General features: G+C 37.9%; 1 protein-coding gene across 8 annotated transcripts in view; it reads left to right on the top strand.

Moving 5' to 3' along the window:
* LOC131678003 (beta-galactosidase-1-like protein) overlaps positions 1-13005 on the top strand; it is a 333431-nt gene that overhangs the window by 188281 nt on the left and 132145 nt on the right. For 2 of the 8 annotated variants that reach the window (XM_058958115.1, XM_058958118.1), the window contains one exon: positions 4238-5996. The exons of the other annotated variants lie outside the window; for them this stretch is intronic. In XM_058958115.1, the coding sequence (XP_058814098.1) occupies positions 4238-4275 (38 nt within the window). In that variant the 3' untranslated portion in view covers positions 4276-5996. Of the gene's footprint in view, positions 1-4237; positions 5997-13005 lie in introns of those variants that run through there. 8 annotated transcript variants of the gene reach the window in all.

The following is a 13005-nucleotide window of genomic DNA, read 5'->3' as shown; positions in this document are numbered from 1 at the left end:
ATCGGCCCAATCATTTCCGAGAAACTGATATGAGTTTGCTAGTTTTCAAAGATGGCCGCTTTTCCCGGGCACTTCCGGAACCGTCTATACTGGTCAATGTAGTCAACGAAAGTTTGTTTGGCCGTCGGTGACCTAGAACTTTCAAGTTGTTTGAGAGATATTTTAGCGAAATTTTTACCTTTTTTGCCTTTATCGGAGTATCGGTTTGAATCACAATTTGCTATGTGATCGCACGCCACAACCCGTAACTCCGGAACCGAAAGACGGTTCGGGATAAAATTTAATAGCCATTTACGGGAACGCAACATCTTTCATTTGAGACTAAGTTTGGTTGATTCGGTCTAGCCATCTCCGAGAAACCGATGTGACAATTATTCTGAATTTGGATACTTCCGCCGGGGCTTCCGGAACCGATGATGGTGGCCAATGTGACCAAAAAGACTTTGAATGGCTGTTAGTAACCTAGTACTACAAATCGAAGCAGTAGTGGTCACATTTTGGAAAAATTTTCACCATTATACATTCATTGCAGAATTTATTAAAATCGACATTTTCTATGTGATCGTACTCATCACCCTGTAATTCCGGAACCGGAAGTCGGATCCATTAGAAATTCAATAGCAGCCTATGGGAACGTTGCGCCTTTCATTTGTGCTTTTTTCGGCGATTTTCGACTACCAATTTCCGCTAGCAAAGAGGCCAGGGATGGAAAAAATTCCGAAAAAAGCTACGTCATTTGAGTATGACTCCTTTACAAAAATGTTTTTATGTATCATCTCGTATCTGATTATCATTTTTTATAAATTTTGTATCAATGAACGGCAAACCAAATATATTAAATTTTAAATTTAAATTTTTGGATAAATTTCGAATTCTTTTGATATATCAAGAGTTTTTGATGACTCATTTGACCAATTGAGCTCTCAAGTAGAGGTAGGGTTACCGCCTCTAGTGGTACTTTAACCAGCAGAATTTTACTGAGTCAATCCCCTGACTTCAAGAGACACATGGGTATGTGTTGAAATCATTTAGAATTTCGAATTAAGGTGATCTCGACTCGACAGAATTTTGGAGCGCTTCCATTGCTTTTTATTGTATAAAACGCTTGAAAACAAATAAATAAGCATTGTTTTATTTCCTTTGTAGCTCGTAGCACTAGGAGGAAAAATATCTTATTTTCTTCACATTCACCGTAGAGTGTAATGTTTTGGTAAAGCAATCCACCTTTCAGTGCCGTTCACATTTAGTTGTATATTTTTGAATTTGTTAACAGTTTTGTTGGTTTAGTTGGATGTTGTAACTGATGTTGCTTTCTCGGATATTCACAAAGAATCCCAAAAGCACCAACCACTCTCGCTGTGAAGGATAACCCGAGAGAGCTTCGCTCAGCTCCTCAGTAAACAAACACGGGGTGTGGAATCACACTTCAGTTTCTTTCGAGAATCTTTGTGAAGAACATTAATCCATTGAAGCGAAGGTTCAATGGGGTTAAGTTAACCCAAATGGCACATTTAAAATAATATTTGTTAACGCCAAGAGGGGCCCTCCTTAACAAGTAGGGCCTGCAATCCGAGGATGATGTTTATGAGGACTGGGTGCTGGGCGATTCCTGGTAAAAAAGGGCAACGCAAAATTGCAAAATAATCCAATGGATTCTTCCGGGCGAATTCGGATTTAGGGGAACATGGGGAGACTTGACCAGGTTTTCAGCTAAAACTGCATAAATCTCTAAAAAAGCCGTCAATCCCTCAAAAGTCATTCAGATATAATGCGCAAAGTTATTGCGCGTCTTCATGATTTTTTGCAGAATTTTTAATTTAATTTTTGAAAAGTTACAAAAGTTTTTCTGTGATCGTCCTTTCTGGTCAAGTCTCCCCATTGCGGGGAGACTTGACCAAGGCGTGGGGAGACTTGACCAAGAGAATTTTGAAAAATCATAACAAAAAATAATGACATAAAACATACTGTAATTTTTTCCCCTATTGTCGAGATCCTTGGGTAGCAGTAAAAAATATTAAAGAGTTGCATTTGATAAATTTTGATTTTCTTAATGCATTTCTTTTTAAGGATTAACTGTACTGCTTGCATTGCATGTTCACACGTCACGAAATCAGTCCTACTATTGCTAACTTGTTTACAAATATTAAAATATAAAGACTTATGTTTGGGGTGGGATTTTTTTATGGCGTGATTAATGGGATCGAAACAAGTATAAAAATATTTTTGAAAAAAAATCGAGAATCGAATAGAAGACGCCATAGCCGAAAATAGAATTTTGCGCTTGGTCAAGTCTCCCCATGTTCCCCTACCTGAACGAAGACACGGAATTCGCCCCCAAAACCGGGGTGGCAACCCTAAGCAGGGTTTTTTCTTTCAATAATTACTTTCGATACTAATCCAGCGCTTTCGAAGTTTGGAAATTCAATAAATCAAAAAATCGATTTCAAACTGGCGAAATTTGAAGACAACCTCATGACTTCTAATCAAACCATTTAATTGTTTAACCCTTACAAGTCTGATCATATTTTTGTTTCGATTATAGACATTTTAATCTTAAGGTCATTCGCTTCTTCATTCAGGTTAGGAATTTTCCTATAAAAAATGTCTATTCCTGTGTGCGGGGTTGAGATTCGAACCCAGGTGAGCTGCGTACATGACATTCAATGTACAAATTCCGCTATGCCAGCTAGGGTGTTACAAAAAATAGATTCCAGCTCCGAACAACTTTTTAGGTACCATTTGGGTCCTAGAACATCTGGGCAAATTTTTAGCTTGATCCCAGAAACTATATTTTTGCGCCCACTGTTTAAAGTTTACATGGGATTTTGTATGGGAAAATTAACTTTCACAAAAAAAATCCTCCAGGAGTCGCCCATTGCTTCCTAAAAATAAACCGTTATGTGGTTTTTGTAGGAAATTTAACACAGAAACAAAGTCTCGAAAACTTTGAAACGATCTGACACTTGAGAAAAAAGTTATTAAGTAGAAACCGTTTGATGCTCTGACGATTGATAAATATTCATTTTTTCTAGCACTATTGCTGTTGACTGTCCAATTATACGCAATTTCGTTTTAATCTTCTCTTAATGTGTCTAAATTATTTATCTATGCTGTTTGGCCACTTCGCAAGAATTTTGAGCGATAAATTGTACATAATAAGAGAAAGTTAAAATTTTTGTATATAATTCGTCCATCAGCAGCAGTGATGCTATGAAAAGTGAAATTTTCATCAATCTTCAGGGCATCAATCGGTTTTTGCTTAATATTTTTTTCCACAAGCATCAGATCGTTTCGCGGTCTTGTAGACTTTGTTTCCTTGACAAATTTTCTATAAAAATCAGACATTTATTTATTTTTAGGAGGTAATGGGCGACTCTTGGAAGAATTAATTTCCAAAAGACGTTTTCCCCATACGAAATCCCATGTAAACTTTAAACCGTGGGCGCAAAAATATAGTTTCACCGAGCGAACTAAAAATTTGCAGAGTTTTTCTGGGAGCTAAATGGAACCCAACAAGTTACTCGGAGCGAAATTTTATTTTTTTCATATAACCATGTCCCACTCTAATGCCCGCTCGAGTCGGATCTTACTTCGATGCGACAATTAGGTTGGTATAAACATAGTTTATATCAAATATGCAGTAGTTTAGAATTTTCGCTATTCTAGTTACCTCATACACAAGATATTGAACTTTTAATTATATTCTTAAATAAATTTTTGTCGAAAAAGTATTTTAGTTTCTGTTAAAAAGTTTCTGTTAAAAAATCCGGGTCCCCTTCAAAACTCCGGGCCCGGGGGGAAACACTCCGGTCCCCCCCCCGCTCTCGGCGGCCCTGGTGACGATAGGAGGTGTGTGCGTGTCTGCTAGTGGGTAGCAGGAGGTGAGCTTATATATAAAGCAAAAAAAAGGATTTCGTAAAATTAGCTCACGGGAAACAAGCTAGGTAGATTATATATATATATATATATATATATATATATATATATATATATATATATATATATATATATATATATATATATATATATATATATATATATATATATATATATATATATATATATATATATATATATATATATATATATATATATATATATATATATATATATATATATATATATATATATATATATATATATATATATATATATATACTTAATTCGTATGTCACTGAAATGAAGTGAAGTGTTGATGTAGGTATTTATGAAAATCAATGGAAATATTTTTTTACAGATGGAGGACAGCCGACCGCTGCCTGTTTTTCGATGTGATGATATTGAAAGGCAGAAGTTATGTAAGGAGTGGAGAATTTGGAAAGGAGCACTGGAGTGTTATTTTGACGCATACGAAATTACGGACCAACGAATGAAACGGGCAAAGCTTCTGCATTTAGGTGGACCCCAACTTCAACGCATTTTTCAAAATTTACCCGATCGCGAAAATATTCCATTGGTGGCAATCGAAAAACCATGGTATGACGTGGCAGTTAACGGTTTGGACTCGTTTTTTGGGCCAAGTCGACAGGACTGTTTGGAGAGACACAAACTTCGACAAATGAAGCAAAATAAAGGAGAAAGGTTTGCTGACTTCGTGGTTCGCTTACGCCAGCAGGTTTCCGACTGCGATTTTGATAAGTATGCCTCTGAGGTTCGAGAGGTGTTGACCGAAGTATTTCTTATTGACGTCATTATCGAAGGATGCTTGTCATAGGAACTGCGCCGACGTATCCTTTAGCAAGACCGGACTCTCGCTGAAATTAAAACTCTTGGCCTTACGCTTGAGGGTGTGGAACGTCAAGTTAAAGATTTTGGTAGGAAAGTACAAGATCAGGCAGTGAATCAGCAGATCATGAAAATCACCAGTAACCCAACATTAAAATTTCAAAGCCGTGCTGGACAAGGGACAAACAAATCGTTTTCAGACCGCTATTCGCAAACATACCCCAAAGCGTACATTAGTTGCTTCAACTGTGGACGCCGCGATCACATTTCTTCTGCCGAGAATTGTCCAGCCAAAGGAAAAATTTGTCACTCCTGCAATCGGGTTGGGCACTTCGAGTCTCGTTGTAGATTCCGGAAATCCCAAACAAAGTCGACTATTCAAAAAAGCCTTGTCGATTCAGGCTCGGATGCTAACCTTATCACAAATAAAGCATGGGAATCATTGAAGCAGCGGAAACTAACTGTATTTAAATGTGTCAAAGGAAGTAACAAAGTATTGAGAGACTACGCTAGTGACGTCCCATTGACAATATTGGGAACGTTTGTTACAGATGTGAAGGTTGCAGACAAATCGATTCGCGCAGAGTTTTATGTTATTGAAGGGGGACAAAGATGCTTGTTAGGAAATAATACTGCGAAGGCCCTTGGAATCCTGAGAGTTGGATTGGATATACAACAAGTTCAACATGCCGATAAACCTTTTCCGAAAATTAATGATGTACAAGTTCATATACATATGGATTCCGAAGCAAAGCCGGTGTTTCAACCGCTGAGAAGGATTCCAATTCCTTTGGAGAGTGCTGTCAACCGCACGCTGGAACAATTACTGAATAGAGATATTATTGAGAGAAAAGAAGGTCCGGCATCTTGGGTGTCCCCGTTAGTAATGGTGGGAAAATCTAATGGTGAACCTAGAATCTGTCTCGATCTGCGTCGTGTTAACGAAGCTGTACTTCGCGAACGTCACCCGATGCCGACTGTTGACGATTATTTGGCAAGACTAGGTGAAGGGAAGTACTGGAGCAAGCTCGATATAAAAGAAGCGTTCCTTCAGATTGAATTGGCTCCTGAGTCCAGGGACGTAACGACATTCATCACTAATACTGGGTTGTACCGTTTCAAGCGGCTCCCGTTCGGAATCGTCACGGCTCCAGAGATGTTCCAGAAATCCTAGTGGGTTGCCCGGGAACTATATGGTATCTCGATGATGTATTAATCGAAGGCGATGATCTTGAGCAACACGACGCACGGTTGAATGAGGTAGCTTGAAATGCCGGAAAATGTTAATTTCTTTTTTTTTTTTTTCAATAAATGAATTTCTCTGTATTTTTTGTTTAAATAAACGTTTTACGAGATTCAAAGAACGCGGTATTGAACTTAATTGGGATAAATGTGTAGTCCGTGCGAAGGAAATGGATTTTTTTGGGTCATCGGATTACCGAATCAGGAATTTCTCCATCTCCTACCAAAATTAATGCCATATTGTCGTTTCGTCCGCCTGAGAATGAAGCCGAAATCCGTAGTTCTCTTGGTTTGGCTACGTATTTAAGCAAATTTGTTCCCAATTTGGCAACTCTTGATGCACCTCTAAGAGAATCGATGAAGAAAGGAGGAGTTGGGGTTCTTTAACATGATCAAACTTCAGTGATGGCCGATGCAAGCCCAAATGGTCTTGGTGCTATTTTGATGCAAACTAACGAGAACGGTCTGAGCAGAGTGATTTGTTGTGCTTCTAAATCCCTGACTGAAACAGAAAAAAGATATTGCCAAACAGAAAAGGAAGCTCTGGTAATCGTTTGGAGTGTTGAACGATTCCAAATATATCTGTATGGAAATATATTCAAAATATTGACTGATTGTAAGGCATTGGAGTACCTTTTTACACATCGTTCGAGGCCCTGTGCCAGGATCGAACGGTGGGTACTTCGGCTTCAGGCATTTGATCCAAGTAGTTCACATTCCCGGTGGACAGAATCTAGCAGATATTCTTTCACATCTAAGTACGCTACCTGCTGTTCCATTCGACCCATCCGAAGAACTGGTGATAGAACAGATTGCCATGTCTGCTGCAATATCAGCAGCACTGAAGTGGGAAGAAGTTGCAGAGAAGTCTAGAACAGATTCTGAAATTCAGCTGGTTTTAAAATGCTTGGATGAAGATAACGTTAATGGACTGCCGCTTGCAATGAGCTTTGCCGATTCGGAGACATGCTACTCCGGATAGACAGAATAGTGATTCCAGAGTCCCTGCGAGGTCAAGCTCTTCATATTCCACATGAAGGTCATATTGGCATTAAAATGATGAAACTTCACCTTCGGGGGGCAGTCCGGTGGCCAAAGATGGATGCTACTGTTGAAATGTATGTTAAAAAGTGTCGTGGCTGTATACTAGTTTCAGCTCCAGAGCCACCGGAACCCATGATCCGCAAGGAGATGCCAAATGGACCTTGGGAAGATATTGCCATCGATTTTTTAGGCCCACTCCCAAATGGACAGACATTGTTGGTAGTAGTGGACTATAGCCGATATATCGAAATATGTAATATGGTAAATATATCTGCCAAAGAAACGATCGATCAGCTATCCACTATTTTTGGTCGTTTTGGTATTCCTCTTACCATTCGGGCAGATAACGGACCCCAACTTAATTCATCATGCGAAGAGTTCAAAAGTTTCTGTGTCGATTTGGGCATAAAATTAGTTAATGCAATCCCATATTGGCCTCAGGGAAACGGGGAAGTGGAACGACAAAATCTTTCTATTTTGAAACGGTTACGAATTGCACAGGAACTGGGTCAGGATTGGAAAATGGTTCTATCTCAATATATCTGACCCGTGGTGCGAAGCGGAAAGCCCGGAATAGCGAAATCGTTGTTGGTGATCATGTCATTGCAAAGCGTATGCGCAAGGAAAATAAACTAAGTACTGAATATTCGCCGGAAGCAGTGGCGGCGCCGCTCGGGGCAGAGAGTTAAATTTGCCGCCCCTTTTATTACGAACGTATCAAAAGAGATCGAATATTTCCCACGTTTTCATATGTAACAAATATAATAGACGAGTGGCTTTTAGCCGAATGCTGATTGGCCGCACGCCATTCAGTCGAATGAGTAATTAGGCCGAATGCTATTTTATTTATCTGCATAACCATAATAGAGTTCTAAATAATCTTTGAACTGGAGTCGACTGTTTTCAATTTTTAGGTTAGGTGTATGGCTTTGCAGTCTAATTTTTAAGCAAAAACAAACTATTTTGTTTTCATCCGACGTTTCGGTCCGTTCGGGACCTTTTTCAGATCTGTTGTTGTACAGCAATGGATTGTCATATGGTTTTTCAGGATCATCTGTTTCGATCGTGTAAAGTCATTTCGGGATCGGAACGCTCGTCTTATTTTCCCTCTGAATTCGGTTCAGTCAATATCTCTCAACTAACTGCTAACAAAAGTTAGCAGAACTTTAGAAGTTAAAGCTCGTTATATTTGGATGGCCTCTGTATTTTTTATACCTTTTCAAATATGAATCCCATAATTTTTAAAATTTTCAATTAAGTTCTTCTAATCGTCACAATACAAAACTATTATTAACGCATATTTTATTCTCGAGTATTTTCAAAAAGATGCGGACCATCTTGAAAAATAATACTTCTTCCAACTATAACCCAATATTTATTTCCGAATGTATGTTGGAATTTTCAGAACATGCTACAAATAATATTTTTTCGTAACATGCTACTAATAATATATTAATAGCATATAAATCGATGTTAAACCGTGTAATTTTGGAGGGGTCCTACAAAAAATGTTAAGAGCCGCTGTTCTATATCATACGGAAGCGGAATGTACTATATTTAGGCAGTTATCATAAAAAAGTTTTTAAGGGGTCACAAGTAACGGTCTTTAATTTAGAGAGCATTACAAGTAGAGATTTCTGGTCTTCATTAAAAATGGTTGCAAAAACAATCTTTTCAACATTTCTGGTTATATTTTCTAGTTTTTCAAAACTTCAAAAAAGGAAACAATTATTACACTTCAAGAGGAATAAATCACTGATTTCACTAAAACTAAAGCTTTAGGTTAGTTTGACGCTAGGTTTGGACAAATACACACTGTGAAACGGTTTGATAGGGACATAAGTTCCATGAGTCATACATGTATGCATGTACCTTAGATCGTGTTTTCTAACCTATAGCAAATTGATTTCACGAAATATACAGGAGCGAAATTTTTCTCAGCACTACGAATAATCGAATCTGGACTGTAGCTTAGAAATGTGGTCTGCTGAATTGCTCGGCTCAAAAAATGATTTCAAAGCTACCACAAAATATTAAAAGAACTTAAAGAAATTTGAGCTATTTTATATTGTGTTTCTTTTCCATAATGCAATAGTATAAACTTCATTTTTAGTTTTAAATAAGTGACTTGATCTTCCTTATCTTGATTTAGAGGTTTTGATATTCTTCAACGGAATAACATACTTAACTCATATTTCGATTTAAGTCTGCTTCCTCATCTCGTATAGATCAGTACCTAGTCAAAAAGTGGTGCTTGCGAACAGTATACAAACAAAATATACTACCTGCACCATGCCGCTCTAACTTGTACGTGTAACATATAGATAATGGGAGAACACTATCGCGATTGACTTTCCGCAGATCCGTCTTACATCTACAGTACGCGAGGTGCAAAGTTGATCAAGGTGACAATGGTATTTGTTCTTGCAGAAGTTCCCCACATACAGCTACATTATACGAGACAAGTAGTACTAATAACGTTTAACTCCTTAGCTGAGGCAGGAAGCTTCTTAGCGAAGAAACGTGCATCACGACGTCGAATATGAAAATGTCTAATGGAAATTCGCTTGCATGATATGGCACCTCGTACTACCACAAAGATTTATGTCGAAATAGGGAAAAGTGGAATCCGTCTACAACGACACTTGGAAAAACTTTTTCCCTAGCATTCTGAACCAACCTATATCGTCTTACTTGACATTAAAGGGCAGATCATCTCAAGGTGTTAACTGCACACAAAGAACCCTATGCATGTAAATTGAACAGACGCCCACGTACCAGTTCTGTAACCAGACGGCACACTACGGTAAGCCATTCGCCAAAACAACTAAAGGAAAATTCATCTACTACAACCAACACCACGAAACAGCTTTGACATATGCTGATACACCAAAGACAGCCGACCAAAGAACACATACCGAACAAACAATATTACTCGGTATCCCCATGCCAATAGTCAATATTCCTAGGGAATAAATAAACAAGAAAGAAGACGGTTACACCAGTCACTTAAAAACACAAAATGCACTAAACAAGCAATGGCGAAAATCAAAGCTCTAGCGACGACGACATGAGCACAAACACAAGCAAGGAAGAAAACAGACGGAATGGTCAGCAAGAGGCAGAGGATAAATCTGACTATTGCTCACCACCAAGAAAGGAAATTAGCACAAAAAGCTGAAAGCAGTGCGCCCAGGATAGTTTGAATTGCTAATTTAATTGTATTTTTGAAACGTATATTATTTTCAAAAAGGCGAAAGACTCTCGAGGTTACAGCCTTAAGAAATGAATAGAAATATTTCGATTTGTTTTGTCATTGAACATTCCCAAAAATCTAAATTATTTACAAATATTTTCTTTAATTGGCATGCACAAATCATCGTAATAGTTATAATATCACCCTTATTCTTGTTTACGACGAATGTGAGATTCGAACGAAAGATGTGTCAATTCGCCGTAGACAAGAATAAGGGTATATATACCCAATCAACAAGTATATTTGTATTATGTTTCCAATTATATATTTCTTTCTTACAACATGAACTAACCAAAACATATAAATAAATGCTTGACATTCGATTAAATTGCGTTCGCCAATTAGCATTCGGTCAAATGGCTGTTTAGCTCTCTGAGCCAAACGACCCTGTCGGCTAAATAACATTCGGACGAACGACACTAGGCTAAATGTCTTATTGGGTTTAAATTATAATGGCATTCGGCCAATTGACCTGGAATCGATGAAAGTTATAGAAAATGTCTGCATAATTTTTTTCTTATTATTTTTATTACTTGTTCATATGTTATACAATTTTCAAATTGTATCTTTCTTGCCTTCGCTGCAGGTAGAAGTGTCACACTTTTCCTTAGCATAGGTATTGAAAAACTACATTCGAAAGTGGCATTGTTTACATATTTCGTTTTATCTCACATATGCATTTTAACTCATATTTTGATGAAAATTGTTAAAGTTACTTGAAAAAGATGAACTACAGAGTAAAACGTTTGCCAAATGGACAAAACAAACATTTTTACAAAATTGTTAACAAAATCAAGATTAAATACAGAACAAAAAAAAAATGTCGATTATCTTATACAGGCGTGTTTTCATTCGGAAGTGTTCGCTCGGAAGTTCATCCCCGTATAACCTATGCCGGTATTAAGTCACACGTAAATCATGCGCAAGGTGAACAGAGACGAGTTTCCGACACATCCTTTGAAATTGAGCAATACATTGTTTTGAACTGTGCGTCGTTCCGATCTCCTACCTCCTTCGTTTTCAACAGACGCCAAAATAATATAAATTGGATCATTTCACACACGAAATGCCGCCCCGAAATTTGGCTGCCCCCTACGCCCCCCCCCCCCTTAGCGCCGCCACTGGCCGGAAGAGTACATTGTCGTTCGTAAAGCTGGTGGAGATGCTACGATAAAATCTACAAATAGCAATAAAGAATATCGTCGCAACGTAGCGCATCTCAAAAAGCTTGCGCAGACTGGCGAACTTTCGTCAAACTCCGAGGAATTAAACGAAAATATGCAAACAGATCGAGGAAAATGTGAAGAACAAGTCGACAATTCTGGAAATTACGAAATGCATTCTCAAGATGATTTGTTGAATACAAAACGTACTCGCAAAGAGACTGCAAAATACAAGGATCATCTCCCGCATTGATATTGAGCAAAATAATTATTATTTAGGAGGGATTGTAGGCTCCAATATATGCGTTTAAGAATTTTATAAGTTTTTCTTATGAAACCCGTTAGATGTATGTTATTAATTTTATAGCAACATATTTTATTTTTCACAAACGTCGCTTTTGTGAAAAGTTCATAATTGGATCTTATGAATTCAGTACTAACAAAGATGGTAGACCAGGAGCTAATAATTTTAGGTCAGTACTTATTAGTTGCTGCCTTTCTAAGCAAAAAGCTTGAGATTTGCACTCCAATTGAAATAAAATCATAAAATTAGTGTTTTTATGCTATCAAATACATTATTTTGTCGATTAAAAGAGTTGCTATAATTTTTAAATTCAGAAGGAATCCGATTATCATTGATATGAACTTTGTAATTATTTGTGAATATAAATAGTCTCTGACGCGTATTTTATATTTTTTTCGCTCGAACAGTCAACGAGTGCGGACGCCTCTCCAAGCGCTCCGCAAGTAATTTATTAATTAATGTTTTTTGCCTTTCTCAATAGAAAGGTATTGCAATTGCTCTGAAAACCGACTTTTTAACGGAGGCCCGGAGGGCCGAGTGACATATACCATTCGATTCAGTTCGTCGAGTTCGGCAAATGTCAGTGTGTGTATGTATGTGTGTATGTATGTATGTGTGTGTGTATGTGTGTGTGTATCTGACCAAAAATGTCACTCATTTTTCTCAGAGATGGCTGAACCGATTTTGACAAACTTAGTCTCAAATGAAAGGTGCAACGTTCCCATAGGCTGCTATTGAATTTCTAATGGATCCGACTTCCGGTTCCGGAATTACAGGGTGATAAGTACGAACACGCAGAAAATGTCGATTTTAATAAATTCTGCAATGAATGTATAAAGGTGAAAAATTTTCCAAAATATGACCACAACTGCTTCGATTTGTAGTATTAGGTCACTAACATCCATTCAAAGTCTATTTGGCCACATTGGCCACCATCCTCGGTTCCGGAAGCCCCGGCGGAAGTATCTAAATTCAGAATAACAGTCACATCGGTTTCTCGGAGATGGCTAGACCGATTCGACTAAACTTGGCCTCAAATGAAAGGTATTGCGTCCCCGTAAATGGCTATTTAATTTCATCCCGGTTCCGGAGTTACAGGTTGTGGCGTGCGATCACATAGCAAATTGTGATTCAAACCGATACTCCGATGAGAGCAAAAAAGGTAAAAATTTCGCTAAAATGTCTCTCAAACAACTTAAATTTGCTGTTCTAGGTCACCGACGGCCAACCAAACTTTCGTTGACTACATTGACCACCATAGACGGTTCCGG

The sequence above is a fragment of the Topomyia yanbarensis genome, chromosome 1 (genome assembly GCF_030247195.1).
Source record: "Topomyia yanbarensis strain Yona2022 chromosome 1, ASM3024719v1, whole genome shotgun sequence".
In the NCBI taxonomy this organism is placed as follows: domain Eukaryota; kingdom Metazoa; phylum Arthropoda; class Insecta; order Diptera; family Culicidae; genus Topomyia; species Topomyia yanbarensis.
This window is presented reverse-complemented; position numbering and strand designations above follow the sequence as displayed.